The 15,478-nt window shown below is 50.9% G+C and overlaps 1 protein-coding gene across 1 annotated transcript; it reads right to left on the reverse strand.

Annotated features, from left to right (window-relative positions):
* Positions 1–1,860: 1,860 nt before the first annotated feature.
* Positions 1,861–15,460, reverse strand: LOC100343223 (aldo-keto reductase family 1 member A1). Its single transcript, XM_008265335.4, has 9 exons — positions 15,262–15,460; positions 7,713–7,802; positions 5,484–5,603; positions 5,182–5,333; positions 4,405–4,600; positions 3,915–4,114; positions 3,623–3,695; positions 3,398–3,484; positions 1,861–2,002 (listed from the first exon to the last, which is right to left on the reverse strand). The coding sequence occupies exons 1-9, from the start codon at positions 15,400–15,402 to the stop codon at positions 1,937–1,939; spliced, it is 1,125 nt and encodes a 374-aa protein (XP_008263557.2). The 5' UTR covers positions 15,403–15,460; the 3' UTR covers positions 1,861–1,936.
* Between the last annotated feature and the right edge of the window lie 18 nt (positions 15,461–15,478).

Here is a 15,478-nt window from a genome sequence, read left to right on the forward strand (position 1 = left end):
ATGCTCCACTAAATCAAAATTTCAGTGAATAAAAAGTAAAGACAGGTGCCAGTATTGTGGTACAACAGGTTAAGCTGCTGCCTATGAGGTCGGCATCCCATATGGGCACCAGTTCAGTCCTGGCTGCTTCACTTCCAATCCAGCTCCCTGCTAATATGCCTCAGAAAGCAGGAGATGGCACAAGTGTTTGGGCCCCTGTCACCATGTGCCATGTGCCACCCAGATGGAGTTCCAAGCTCCTGGCTTTGGCCTGGCCCATCTCTGGCCATGTGGCTACTTGGGGTGTAAAGCAGCAGAGGGCAGTTTCTCTCTCTCTCCCTCTGTCTCTCTCTCTCTCTCTAACAAGGCCTTTGAAATAAATAAATCTTTAAAAGTAAAAAGATCAAGGCCGGCGCCACGGCTCACTAGGCTAATCCTCCGCCTAGTGGCGCCGGCACACCGGGTTCTAGTCCCGGTTGGGGCGCCGGATTCTGTCCCGGTTGCCCCTCTTCCAGGCCAGCTCTCTGCTGTGGCCAGGGAGTGCAGTGGAGGATGGCCCAGGTGCTTGGGCCCTGCACCCCATGGGAGACCAGGAAAAGCACCTGGCTCCTGGCTCCTGCCATCGGATCAGCGCGGTGCGCCGGCCGCAGCGCACTGGCCGCGGCGGCCATTGGAGGGTGAACCAACGGCAAAGGAAGACCTTTCTCTCTGTCTCTCTCTCTCACTGTCCACTCTGCCTGTCAAAAAGAGTGAACCAGCAGATGGAAGATATCTCTCTCTCTCTTTCAAATAAAAATTAATCTTTAAAAAAAAAAAGTAAAAAGATCATAGTTCAGCAGAAAATCGGAAAGGGCTATAAACAGTAATCAAACATGTTCTCCTTTACTCATAAATTTACAGTCACAAAATCATTAAAATTATAGTAGTATATAAATCTTTACAATTTGTTTGACAAAGATTTAAAACAAAGTTTTGACAACGCACTGTATTTGCAGCAAAACTGATAGGTATAGGCATTTGTTCTGTTTTTGTTTCTGTTTTTTGATTCTTTTTTTTTTTTTTTTTTTTTTGACAGGCAGAGTGGACAGTGAGAGAGAGAGAGACAGAAAGGTCTTCCTTTACCATTGGTTCACCCTCCAATGGATGCCGCGGCAGGCGCAGCGCGCTGATCCGAAGGTAGGAGCCAGATGCTTCTCCTGGTCTCCCATGGGGTGCAGGGCCCAAGCACTTGGGCCATCCTCCACTGCACTCCCTGGCCACAGCAGAGAGCTGGCCTGGAAGAGGGGCAACCGGGACAGAATCCGGCGCCCCAACCGGGACTAGAACCCAGTGTGCCGGCGCCGCAAGGCGGAGGATTAGCCTAGTGAGTCGCGGCGCCAGCGTGTTTTTTGATTCTTTAAAAACATTTTAGCTCCCATGTATAAGAAGAAATGCAGTATATTTCTTTGTCTTGCTTATTTCATTCAACATGATATCCTGCAGTTGCAACCATTTTGATGGCAATATGAATATATTTTTTGAGCTCTTCATATTCCTAACCTAGGCAATGACCAAGGCTGCAGGGAGAGAACTCAAGCTGAGACCCAGCACTGTCTTGAAACCATGAGATGATCACTGACTGACCTGATACTCTTGAAGTGACAAAGTTTTGGTACTATTGGTAATAGGACAACACGCCACTAGGTGGTGCTATTCCCTTAACATGCCTAATGCAGGAATGCAAAAATGGAATTCAACTGCCTGGCAGGTCCCTCCTGAACCAAGAAAGTTAGAGAAGTTTGGGTTTTAGGAATGGGCCACGTCTAGCAGCCCAAGATCAGCCATGCCTGAGATAAACGGCTTCCGTCCCAGGCTTGACCAGACAAATCAGACGAGCAGCAGTGTGGATGCTCCATGGCTTTATTAACTCCTCTTTTTGATAGCTGGAGGGTTGAAGGGGAGCCTGGAACCTGTGAGCTCAGTACGGGTCATTAAAGGGGTACAGTGGGTGCCCCGCATCTCTGGAGACCTTCTTCCCATTTACCTGAAAAAAGAGACAGACAGGTGACCTCATTAGTGGGAGCTGACAGACTCTGGGTATCTTCCCCAAATCCTGAATAACCTCATCTGTGAATAGCACTACACCAGATGGCAGGAGCCAGATCCAGGCCACAGAATATGCCACAGTGTTAGCAGCACTGCAGCACCACACCCACAGGCTGGTACGTAGCTGCCCTTGCTCCTGGAGTTTGCAGTCTGATCTAGAACCAAGTGCCCAGGAGCTATTTATTTCACTATGCACAGCAGACTTTAACCCCACCCTGACACCTCTAAGAAGGTCAGGAATGAGGCTGGTGTTGGGGTATAGAGGATGAAGCTTCTACTTCAGACACGTACATTCCACTGAGTGCCAGGCTCGAGTCCAGGCTGCTCCACACTTCTGATCCAGCTCCCTGTTAATGTACCTGGGAGGCAGCAGATGATGGCCCAAGTGCTTAGGTTCCTGCCATTCAAGTAGGAGATCTAGATGCAGTGTGTGGCCCCTGGACTCGGCCTGGTCTAGCCCTGGCTATCCCAGGCCTTTGGGAAATGAACTAGTGGATGAAAGATGTCTCTCTGATTTTCTTGCTCTGTCATTTTGCCTCTCAAAAAGGGGCCGGCATGGTGGCAGAGCCAGTTAGGTGGCCGCCTGCAATGACAGCATCCCATATGGGCGCCGGTTAGTGTCCCAGATCCCTAGTTCCAATCCAGCTACTTGCTAATACCTGGGAAAGCAGTGGAAAATGGCCCAAGTCCTTGGGCCTCTATACCCACATGCGGGACTTGGAGGAAGCTCCTGGCTCTTGGCTTTGACCTGGCCCAGCCTCGGCCATTGTGGCCATTTTAATGAATATAAGTGGATGGAAGATCTCTCACTCTCTTACTCACTGATAAGATAAATAATGTCTATTTAAAAAATCAATTTAACAAAGGTTGAGTATATCTTCTGGGTGACAATTTTGAAATCCTATGTATTGAACACTGGGTTCTTTCACCTGAAGAAAGCTGAGCTTGGAGAAGTTTAACACCTAGTTCTATATTACAAAACATTGAGGAGGAAGAATGGGACTCAAGGCTATATGCCTTATCCCTAGCCATACTGATTATCTGAACTCAGGAAAAAGAAGAGAACTTGAGCTTCTGCCCTACCTGCCTCTGTCCCACACCCCAAGCCCAGAGAGACAAAGGGCCAAGAAGTAGGAACAGCTGTGCTTTTGCAGGTGTCACATCTACACGGAGCTTCCATTGCCTCCTCTGCTCCCTCGATCCAGAAGCTTACTCTTCATCCAGGAGAGCAAACCCAACAATATCATCCTTTCCCTCCCACAACCAGTAAGCCAGAGGCCAGATCCCACCCAAACCTCCAATTCCCTGCCTCTCAGGAGTGAATCCATCTTACCACAATCATGGGCACGATATAGCGCCAGTTTCTGTTCAGGGCATCCAGCTGCTTCATCTCTTCCGGGCTAAAGGTGAAGTCAAACACCTAGGAGAGGGGAGTGGGGTCAGGACAGCCAGCCTTGAGGGTGGAGCACGCGTTCACAGCCCTGCCGTCTTCCCTAGGCAGATGGGGGCCAGAGTGTGCCCCAAGGGGCTGAGGACCACAGAACCCCTTCCCAGGTACCTGGATGTTCTGCAGGATGCGGGAAGGAGTGACACTCTTGGGGATGCAGATTACTTTCCGCTGGACCTGCCACCTAAGTGGGCGATAGGGCAGATGGGGAAGAGAAGTCAGATTCCTAAGAACACTTTGTCCTCCACGGAGCCTTTGCAAAGCTCCTGGAGCACCTGGCCCTGTGGAATGTGAACACCTAGCCTTCAAATACAATAGAAAGCCCTTAGCACTAAAATAGAAAGCCCTTAGCACTTGCCGCCCCACTCTGACCACAGCCGCTTCTCCCAAGAACACCACGCACCTGATCAAGATCTGGGCTGGTGATCGGCCGTACTTTTCAGCCAGTGCCAGGACCACGGGTTCCTCCAGCAGAACAGGTTCATCAGGTTCACGCCAATAACGGTCAGAGGAGCCCAAAGGGCTGTAAGCAGTCACCTCCAGGCCACGTGCTTGGCAGTGGGCAATCAGCTCGTTCTGAGCCAGGTATGGGTGGCATTCCACCTGAAACAGGAACAAGCCATCACGCAGGGTGGCTACACACAGCTGCCTGGCCCCATACATGTCAGGAACCAGCTCCAGTGCTGATCTCCCACTTCCCCTCAGCTTGCTCGTCCCACCATGTTCCACTGGCAATTCCATCATCTCCATGGCTTCAATGCCCATCTTTACAGAGGACTTCTGCACCGCGTTTCTGACCACTTGCTAACCACCCCACTAAGGACACCAGCTCCAGCTCACTCAAGTGCCTGTGCACATAACACTGCAAGGCACCACTTGCTGGCTGTGCTCACCTGCAAGACGGCGGGGCGCACTGAGGCCACGCTGAGCACATCATCGATCTGCCGACTGTTGAAGTTGGACAGGCCCAGTGCCCGCACCAGCCCCTTAGCCACCAGCGCCTCCATTGCTTTCCAGGTCTCTTTGTAGTGGATGGAGTCATAGCGCACAGATCCATCAGCATTCTTGGGAAAGAGGTCGTCCCCCCGTCTGAGTGAGAGAGAACCCCATAAGTATGGGCACCAATGCCAGGCTTCTGCCCTACCTGCCTCTGTCCCACACCCCAAGCCCAGAGAGGACAAAGGGCCAAGAAGCAGGAACAGCTGTGCTTCTGCATCCTGTAGCTCATCATGCAGGCGTCACATCTACACGGAGCTTCCATTGCCTCCTCTGCTCCCTCGATCCACTTTCTCTTCGAGGAGGAATTCCTTCTTACCTCCTCGCTCCCCAGGAGTTATCTGCTATGCCAGCCTTCCTCCTGTGCCGGCACAGTGCTGATGGCAGGCTCCTCTCAATCCCCCTGTTGGGACTGACTCATCACAGAAACCCCAGGGCCTAGCTCAACAGAAGCCTCAATGAATAGGGGAGAGGAAGGACCACTTGTGCACCAGGAGAAGCTCCTGGTTCTATAGCTAAGCTCCTGACTATAGCAGAGGTCCTACTACCAAGCTGCTCGGCTTGCTACACAGGTGAGTGGTCCTCTACAGCTTTGCTGCCCTGCTCACTGTACATTACTACCAGATCCCCACCAACCCCCTGACTCCCCAGATGAAAGCCCTGGCAAGGCTCACTCAAAAGCATGAGGCCAGTGCATCAGGTACAGGTCCAGATACTCCAGCTGGAGGTCGGCCAGTGTCTTCCGGAGGGCAGGCTCCACATCCTCAGGGTGGTGCTTGGTGTTCCACAGCTTGGATGTCACAAACAGCTCCTCCCGGGGCACTGCCTGGGATGAGAACAGCCGAGGGCACCCGTCTCACCCACCTGCACCTCTGGGACAGAATCCACCGGAAGTGATGCTGCATTTCCCCAGCCAGGCCCCAGCCCCAGCCTCTGGGTTCTTCACCCCGATCCTCTCTGTAGCCCCACTGCTCACCTTGCCGGGTCCTACGTTCTCCTTCAGGGCCTCGCCAATCTCAGCCTCGTTGCTGTAGAGAGCAGCACAGTCAATGTGGCGGTAGCCCACGCTAAGGGCATACTTAACAGCTGATTTTACCTGCCAGGACAGAGGAGAAGTTTTAGTACTGTTCATCTGGGCCAAATCTTCCCTGTATCCCGTAAGGGTCATGGAGAGCGGAGCAGAACTATACCAGGGTCCTTCAAACAAGGGGGTAAGATGACCCCCTGGGCTAGGGGATCAGAAGCCTTTGCAGAAGTCTCAAATCCTCATCCGTCCACACCCCACCAACCTCCAGGGTGCCTTACTATCAAGCCATTAGAACAGCACCCAGTAAAATATTAATAACATGTTCTCAACATTTAGCCTCTGTCAAGAGATGGAAGGACCCCATCTACATGGTCCCAACCTCATCACCAACTCCAGTCTAAATCGCAGACAGAAGAAGCTGCTCTGCCTGCTGGAGCCTCTCCCAAACTTCACACCCAAACCTCTTTTAACCCCGACTCTGATTTCCAAGGACCAAGGAGGAAATGGGGGAGGGGGGACGCCCACCCCGGGTGGGAGCTCAGGCTCATAGCTAAGTTGGCCCTAAGGAAGCAGCTCTCAGGGCTGGCAGGTGGTACAGTGGTTAAGACTCTGCTTGGCATTCTTGCACCACGCATTCGAGTCCCAGCTGTGCTCCAGATTACACTTTCAGTTAATGCACACTCTGGGAGGCAACAAATGATGGCTCAAGTAGCTGGATACCTGCCACCTATGTGGCAGATTGAGTTCCTAGTTCCTGACTTTGGCCTTGCCCAGCCCTGGCTGTCAAAAAAATTTGGGTAAGTGAACCATGTCTAGGAGATCTTTTTGCCTCTTTCTGCCTTTCAAATAAAAACAAATAAAATAGAAAGCAGGTCTCTAGTCCCAGGCTCCCCTTGCTTGGGATGGTTTATAGCAATGGTTATAAACTTTTCAACAGCCCTTGAGCTAAGACATGCTTTTACACATTTAAATAGCTACTTATGAAGTAGTAATGTAAGTATACAGTCACCTCCATTTTATAACTTGTCCAAAAAAGCTAAAATATTAACCATCTGGTTCATTAAGAAAAACTAACCTGGGGCTGGCGCTGTAGCGTAGTAGGCCAAGCCTCTGCCTATGGCACTGGCATCCCATACGGGCACCAGTTCATGATCTGGCTGCTCCTCTTCTGATCCAGCTCTCTGCATATGGCCTGAGAAAGCAGCGGAAGATGGTCCAAGTGCTTAAGCCCCTACACCCACATGGGAAACTCGGAGGAAGCTCCTGGCTCCTGACTTCACATTGGCCCAGCTTCAGTCACTGTGGCCATTTGGGGAGTGAGCCAGTTGATGGAAAGCCTTTCTCTCTGTTTTCTCCCTCTCTCTGTATGTAACTCTGCCTCAAATAAATAAATAAAATTTTTAAAAAAGAAGGAAAGTGTCCTAGGAGCTGGTGTTATGATGTAGTGGGTTAAGCTGCTACCTGCAGCACTGGCATCCCATATGGGCAATGGTTCAAGTCTCAGCTGCTCCATTTTCAATCCAGCTCCCTGCTAATGCACTTATGAAAGCACTGGAAGATGGCCCAAGTGCTTGGGCCCCTGCACCCATAGGGGAGACCCAGAAGAAGCTCCTGGCTCCTAGAATCGCACTGGCCATTGTGACCATTTGGGGAGGGAACCAGTGGATGGAAGATACCTCTAGCCCTCTCTCTGCCTCTGTAACTCTGCCTTTCAAATAAATAAAATAAGTCTTAAAAAAAAAAAAAAAGTGTAGCCATGGTCTATACAGTTGACCAAGGTATTCTGCAAAGCTTGACAGCTGCTACGTTCCTAACACCGGATGCACTAGGGACAAGCCCAGGCCTCAAGGAGCCCAGTGTGGGAGAGGAGACGTGCTCACGGCACAGGGTGCCAAGTGAGTATTAGGACTCATAGCACTGTGAGACCCAGGGAATGTGTCCCTCCTGTGCCCTTGGCCCTGCTGTGCGCTCAGCCCCTCCGATGTCACCTGAGGAAGCCAAGGGCTCAGCGTCAGCCCCTTCTTCCCTGATCTCTTCCCACCACCCTCCAGCTGCATCCCCACTAGAAGTAATTATGGGGGGAGGGCGGGGCTGCTGAGGCAGAAGGCAGGATTCCTCCACCAAACCCTGCTGTTCCCTAGCACAGGCCAAGTCCCTCTCCTCTTCCCCCAGCCTCACCTGGCCAGGCTCACTCTTCCAGGTGCCCAGACCAATTAGGGGCATCTTCTGCCCAGTGTGCAGAATGACACAGGAAGCCATCACTGTCCCCTGAAACAGATGGGAAGAGAATGGTGCAGGGGTTAGTGCTACTGTCTGAGCCTCAGCCACCTGCTGGCCAACATCTCTACAAAACATGGGTCTGGAAGTGGGTAGGACAGAGAGGACAAATGTGGGCAACAAACACGTGACTGTGTGGATGTACCTGTAGGAGAGGCAGTGGAGACACACAAGGGACCCAAACCCATCCAAACCAAGTAGCTCCTGGGTAAACACTAACCAGACCACCCACCTGGAACCTTCCCTTCGAGGCTAAAGGTCTGTATAAAATGCTCCAACATCTAAAATGAGAGAGGAGGGTAGTGTTGTGGCCTGGAGGGTTAAGCTGTCTTATGCCTCTCAGATGAATGCCTGTTGTACTTCTGAGCCAGATGCATGCTAATCTGCCTGGGAAAGCAGCATAGATGGCCCAAGTACAAGGAGACCTGTGTGAAGTTTCAGGCTCCTGCCAGTCCCAGCCGTTGCAGCCGTTTGAGGAGTGAACCAGCAGATTGAAGATTCTCTCTCTACTCTCCTTTTTAATAAATAAAATAAATATTAAAAAATCAATTTTAAGAAAATTAAAAACAAACATGGGGTGGTTCCTCAGAGACTTCAACTAAATTAAGATCTCAAGCCAGTGAATGACAGGTGGTGACAGCAAGCACAGGTCAGAGAGACCAGGTGACAGAACAGGTCTAGGAAACAGTGGATCAAATGAATGTTCTCAGGTTGTCAGAACTACAGAGACTGAGCCCCTCCCCATGAGGTCTGCATGCTGGCGTATCATTACCATTCTTATTTGAGAGAGAAGGGGAGAGAGAGCGCGCTCTCATCAGCTGGTTCACTCCCCAAAAGATTGCCAACTGCTAGAAGGAGCAGTGGGGAACTCAACCTAGGCTTCTCACATGGGTGTCAGGAACCCAACTATTTGAGCCATCATCCCCACTGCCTTCAGGGTCCACATCTGCAGATAGCTGGAATCAGGGTAATGAACTAGATGAAAGTTTCCAACTGAGCAAAGTGATTGGAACAAACATCCCCATTTGGAAAGCCTTGATATTATAAATCTCCAAATTGGGGGGGGGGGGGGCTGGCATTAGCCTAGCACTTAAGATGCCCATGTCCCACAATGATGTGCATGAAGAAGCCTCTGTCTTCATGATTTGATTTGATTTGATTCTCAGTTCTGGCTCCTGACTTCAGCTTTCTACCAGTGTATACCCTGAAAGGAAACAGTGATTGTTCTATTAATTGGGTTTCTGCCACCCACATGGGAGACCTGGAAACCAGCCACAGGTCCTCCTGGCAGCAGGCCACCAGCTCCTGGCTTTGGCTCCAGCTCCTGGCTTCAGCCTCAACCCAACTCTGACCATTGCAATGTCCTATAAAACTAAAATAAAAACAAAGGAGCGAGTCTTGTGGCAAAGTGGATTAAGCTGCAGCTTGTGATGCCTGTATTCCACTTCAAATTGCCAGTTCAAGTTCCAGCTACTCTGCTTCCAATCCAGCTTTCCTGCTGACACATCATCCTAGGAAGAAAACAGAGGATAGGGGCTGGTGCTGTGGCTCAGCGGGTTAACACCCTGGCCTGAAGCGCCATTATCGTCATCCCATATGGGTGCCGGTTCTAATCCCGGCTGTTCCTCTTCTGATCCAGCTCTCTGTTATGGTCTGGGATAGCAGTAGAAGATGGCCCAGGTCCTTGGGCCCCTGCACCTGCATGGAAGACCCAGAGGAAGCTCCTGGCTCCTGGCTTCAGATGGGTGCAGCTCTGGCCGTTGCAGCCATTTGGGGAGTGAACCAGCAGATGGAAGACCTCTCTCTCTGTCTCTACCTCTCTCTGCCTGCCTCTGTAACTCTGCCTGTCAAGTAAATAAAATAAATCTTTAAAAAAAAAGAAAGAAAAAAAAAACAAAAACAGATGATGGCTGAAGTGCTTGGGCCTCAATCACTCACTTGAGCCATCCCTGGCCCATCCCTGGCTGTAGTGGGCTTTGGAGAGTGAACCAGGCAACAGAAGTTCTCCCTCTCTGTCTCGTGTGTGTGTCTCTTGCATTGCCTTTTAAATAATAAATATATAAAATAAGTAAATAAAAATAAATATACAGGGGCCAGCGCCACGGTTCACTAGCCTAATCCTCTGCCTGTGGCGCCAGTACCCTGGGTTCTAGTCCCGGTTGGGGCCCTGGATTCTGTCCCGATTGCCCCTCATCCAGTCCAGCTCTCTGCTGTGGCCCGGGAAGGCAGTGGAGGATGGCCCAAGTACTTGGGCCCTGCACCCCATGGGAGACCAGGAGGAAGCACCTGGCTGCTGGCTTTGGATCACTGCAGAGCGCCGGCTGTAGCGGCCATTTGTGGGGTGAACCAACAGAAGGAAGACCTTTCTCTCTGTCTCTCTCTCTCACTGTCTAACTCTGCCTGTCAAAATAAAATAAAATATGTATACAAATGGCCAAAGAATACTTAGGTTGAATGTTTCAGGCTTTGTGCTAAACCCTAGAGACACACATTTACTAGGTTACCTGCCTTCCTTTAATTGCAGTTTGGTGGGGAGCAGGAGGGGAACAGAATATCAATGCAACGTGATAAGAGCTTTGACCAGAATCTGCATGGGAACTGTACAAAGACTACAGGAAAAGAGTAACCACCTAATATGGCTTTTAGGAGGTGATAACAGAGTCAAGAGTGATGAACATGGGCTCAGTGTTATGGCGTAGCAGGTTATGCCAGCGACTACAATGCCAGCAACCTACAGTAGCTGCTCCACTTCCAATCCAGCATTCTAATGGGCCTGAGAAAGCAGCAGAAGATGGCCCACGTGCTTGGGTCCCACCCACATGGCGGACCCAGAAGAAACTCCTGACTCCTGGGTTCAGCCTGGCCCAGCTTCTAATCTACTGTGGTCATTCGGGGAGTGAACAAGAAGATGGAACATTCTCTTTCCCTCTGTCTCCCTCTCTTCTGCCTTTCAAATAAATTATTTTCTAAAGTGAATCTTCACTAATCAAAGAGAAAGGAGAATATGTACCCCAAATGCCAGTGAGACAGGAAAAACCCTCTTCCCTGGATCTTATCAGTACATACATAGCATTCTCTTGGGACTGATTTCATTGCCAGCAATATCTTTTAAAATCTAACCTCTGTTCCCAGGTTCTGAAAGGGCATATGATAAAGCAAGTAATAAGCTGTGAATATAACGAATACACCAAACTTATCTTCCCTATTACTCTGACAAACGATTTATACACTAATATACCCTAGTTACAGAAACCACTCTTTCCACCAAAACAAAAACAAAACTGTTTAAATCTGGCCAGCAAACCACAGATAGCTGAAGGCAACACTCTTTGTAACCAAGCCGCCCAGAGGTTAGGCAACCATGTTTCGGACTTCACAGGAGCAAGCGGATGGCCTGCTGCCAGCAGGATCTGCGGCTGGTTTCCAGGGCTTGACGGCCTCACAATAACCTGTTGGCCTTTCCCTGAGTTCCCAGCATGCAAGGGAGAGCTCTGAAATTATGCCTGGGAAACAGTTCAAACAAAAGCCAGGCCTAGTGGCCAGCACTGTGTTACAGGCATCCCATAGGAGCACAGGCTTGAGTGCCAGCTGTTCCACTTACAATCTAGCGCCCTACTACTGTGCCCTAGAATGCAGCGGAAGATGGCCCAAGTATTGGTCCTCTGTCACTCATGTGCGAGACTCATATGGAATTCCAGGCTCCTGGTTTCAGCCTAGACATTGTGACCATTTGGGGAGTGAACCAGTGGATGGAAGATCTCTGTCTTGCCCTCTCTGTAACTACGTCTTTCAAATAAATAAATCTAAAAACAAAAAAACAAACAAAAACAACAACAACAACAACAACAAAAAACACCTAGCCTGCAAGAAGGAAAAGGACAAAGAAACCTGAATATTGATTGTCCCGTTAAATTGAAAACTCCAAAGGGTGGTGCTTGTGGAGCAAAGAGAAGAAATCCTAAAAAGACCCTAAAAAGAACAAGAACTCCCAAGGGGGGAATGGAGGGGTGGCAGTAGCAGGCTGGATGTTTCTCCCTGGGATAAAGCCATCCTCAGCCAGCTCCTGACTTCCTGCTCTGCCCAAGGCAACAGCTTTGCAGGCTGCTCTTCAGTGAACAGACACCAGGCCTGGGTTTGCCAGGAAGCACCTGCTGCATCTGACAGGCAGCACCAGAAACCCTCGCATTATCTCGAGGTGTAAAGTGAGAAGCCAGGAGTGCGGCAGAGAAGAGCGCAGGATCAGGTCTCAGGTTCTATCACTCCCAACTCAGTGTCCAGGTTCCTTCTCCTGAGGTTCCGCCTTCCCTTCTCAGAGGAGGGCTCCGCAGGTGCTGCCTACATGCACGGAACCCAGAGACCCACAGACTGGGGCAGCAGCTCCTGGCTGCTGGGCTTTTCCTCCACATCCCGCAGATGCCGTGTCCCCAGGAACTTTGTCCCAATTCTCTTCTCACCTCGTGGTTGAGTTCAGGTCTTTGGTTACTACCTGAAGCCCTGATTCTTCCCACTCTAGCTCTGTACATTCAACTCACATCCTGCAAGTATCTGAGACTCAACAAGTCCAAAATTCTACTCCTCCAATCCAGCAGCAGCAGGGGCATGTGTTTGGCCTAGTGGTTAAGACACCAACTAGGTTGGGTTTGAGTCCCAGCTCTGGTTCCTTCAGTTTCCTTCCAATCAAAACCCTGAAAGGGGGCCTGCCATGGGGTGCAGCAGGCTAACCCCATCAACAGCATTCAGATTCTGGTTTGAGTCCTGGCGGCTCCACTTCTGATACAGCTACCTGATGAGCCTGGGAAAGTATCAGAAGATGGCCTGAGACCAGCGCTACGGTGCAATGGGTTAAGTTGCAGTCTGCAGTGCCAGCTCACATATGGGCGCCGGTTTGAGTCCTAGCTGTCTCACTTTTGATCCAGCTCTCTGCTAATGTGCCTGGGAAAGCAGTAGAGGATGGCCCAAGTCCTTGGGCCCCTGCACCCACAAAGGAGACCTGGAAGAAGCTCCTGGCTCCTGGCTTTGGCCTACCCAATCCCTGGCCATTGCAGCTATTTGGAGAGTGAACCAGCAAATGGAAGATCTCTCTGTCTCTCCTCTCTAACTCTGCCTTTCAAATAAATAAAGATGTTTTTCAGGCATGCTAAATGTTTAAAAAAATAATAAGATGGACCAAGTCCTTGGGCCCCTGCACCCACATGGGAGACCTGGATGGACAGACCATTGTAGCCATTTGGGGAGTGAACCAGCAGATAGATGATCTGATGTGTGTGTGTGTGTGTGTGTGTATCTCCCTCTCTCCATAACTCTGTCTTTCAAATAAATAAATAAATCTTTTAAAAGTTCTGGAAGGTAGCAGACAATGGTTCAAGTGTTTGGGTCTTTACCACATATTCAGAGACTTGAATTGAGTTCCTGGCTCCTGCACCCATTTTGACAGCCCAGTCCTGGCCATTATGGGCATTTGAATGGGGCGTGAACCAGTGGCTGGGAGTTCTCTGTATATCAAAAACAAAACAGAACAACAATAAAAAAGCAACAGAAGGAACACAGAGCAAACATTTCAGGCTCTGGGGTTACACAGACCTGGGTCTGAATCTCAGCTCCACTGTGTTCAAGCAGTACTATACATAAAAGACTCTGCATGGTTCCCAGCTCATGGTCTTCTTTCTGTATATCGTACTGTATCACCCAGGACCCAGAGTTTGGATAACAAGTATTAAAGTAAACCAGACAACAAGTTCACAACATAATCCATGAGGGCTTTAAAAAAAACTATCAAAAGGAAGTATTTGCAGGGCCAGCGCTGTGGTGTAGCGGGTAAAGCTGCTGCCTGTGGCACCAGCATCCCATATGGGCACTGGTTTGAGTCCCGGCTGCTCCACTTCCGATCCATCTCTCTGCTATGACCTGGGAAAGAGGTAGAAGATGACCCAAGTCCTTGGGCCCCTGCACCCACTTGAGAGAGAGACCCGGGGTAGGCTCCTGGCTTAGGATCAGCAGAGCACAGGCTGTTGCAGCCATTTGGGGAGTGAACCAGCAGGTAGAAGACTTTCTCTCTCCCTCTCTCTCTCTCTCTCTCTGCCTCTCTGTAACTCTGCCTTTCAAATAATAAAGAAATCTTAAAAAAAAAAAAATCACAACTGGAAAACAACAAAGCACTTCCCTATCATCAGTAAAAAAAAAAAAAATTCCAGCACACCAGACAGGATCATACTGAGACTGCCCCCTGGTCAGAACCGTCAAGGCTGTTCCAAGGGGTCCCGAAGCCCTTTGGATGGGCAGTCTTTTTTTTTTTTTTTTTTTTTTTTTGACAGGCAGAGTGGACAGTGAGAGAGAGAGACAGAGAGGAAGGTCTTCCTTTTGCCGTTGGTTCACCCTCCAATGCCTGCTGCGGCTGGCCGGATGGCAGGAGCCAGGTACTTCTCCTGGTCTCCCATGGGGTGCAGGGCCCAAGCACGTGGGCCATCCTCCACTGCACTCCCTGGCCACAGCAGAGAGCTGGCCTGGAAGAGGGGCAACCGGGACAGAATCCGGCGCCCCGACCAGGACTAGAACCCGGTGTGCCGGCGCCACAAGGCAGAGGATTAGCCTAGTGAGCCCCGACGTCAGCCTAGATGGGCAGTCTGAAGTTAACTTATGCAGCCCCCTCCGGAGAGGGTTGGGATCCCAGCCTAAGAGCTCTGAGGCATCAGAACAAGCCCTAGCTTTCCTGGATGCAAGATAGGTGCCCAAGAGGTAAATTTCCCTGCTTCTCCCCCAACCCCCATTCGTGCTACTTCTGGGAAGGGACGCACCCATGCGCTCCATAGGAAAACCACAGCGTTTGGAACAACCGGAGGAGAGCAAGCGAGAAGTTAAAATGGCTAAGCCTCTGCCTGTGCTGGCGGCATCCCCTATGAGAGGCAGTTGGAGTCCTGGCTGCTACAGTTTAAATCGGCTCCCTGGTACTGAGCCTGGGAAAGCAGCTGTAGATGGCCCAAATATTTGGGCCACTGCACCCACGAGGGGAACCCAGACGAGTTCAGGCCTCCTGGGGGCCAGGCCACTGGGGCCATTTGGGGAGTGAACTGGAGGGTGTAAGATCTCTTTCTCCACGTGTGTGTCCTCCTTCTCTGTTAACGCTACCTTCCAAACTAATAAATACAAAAGATGCCAATAAAAATACGAAGCAACTAAGGCTAGCCAGGCGCTCGCAAAGCTTTTTCGCGCGTTAACTCTTACAACAGCTCTGACGCGGGAACTCACTTAACTGCTGAGGGAACTGAGGCTCAGAAACCGAGAAGTTATGAGTGGGGTGGGGTGGAGAGACTAGCTTAAAAGTTATGGGGTGGGCGGAGAGACCAGCTCAAACCGGAAACCACGTCTGGCCGCCCCAGGGGCCGCGCGCTCCGCTGTGAAGGAGCCGGGCTCTCGCCCGCGGGAGGAAGACGGGCCGGCGGCACAGGAGACTCACCTCGGCACGCGCACAGGGCGAGCGCACACGACCGTGACCCGGGCTCAATCCTGCATCCTGCCGGGGAGTCAACCAGCTTAAGTCTGGCGGTGAGGAGGAAGCTCCGCCCTGAGGGAGGGCAAGGGGCCGGGCACCCCGCATCACGCGCGGGGTGGGTCCCGTTCCGCCCCAGCCCAGCCTCCCCGGGAAGGAGCAGAGCGGTTTGGCAGGCGTTGCT

Source organism: Oryctolagus cuniculus, chromosome 7, assembly GCF_964237555.1.
Source record: "Oryctolagus cuniculus chromosome 7, mOryCun1.1, whole genome shotgun sequence".
NCBI classification, from domain to species: Eukaryota; Metazoa; Chordata; class Mammalia; order Lagomorpha; family Leporidae; genus Oryctolagus; species Oryctolagus cuniculus.

Excerpts from the sequence above, each read along its gene's own strand:
- LOC100343223 (XM_008265335.4), bottom strand. The coding sequence starts at position 15,402 with ATGCGGGGTGCCCGGCCCCTTGCCCTCCCTCAGGGCGGAGCTTCCTCC. Across the intron at positions 7,803-15,261 it reads CGCCCTGTGCGCGTGCCGAG|GGGACAGTGATGGCTTCCTG; the intron begins GTGAGTCTCCTG and ends CATCTGTTTCAG. Across the intron at positions 4,115-4,404 it reads TGCGCCCCGCCGTCTTGCAG|GTGGAATGCCACCCATACCT; the intron begins GTGAGCACAGCC and ends TTCCTGTTTCAG.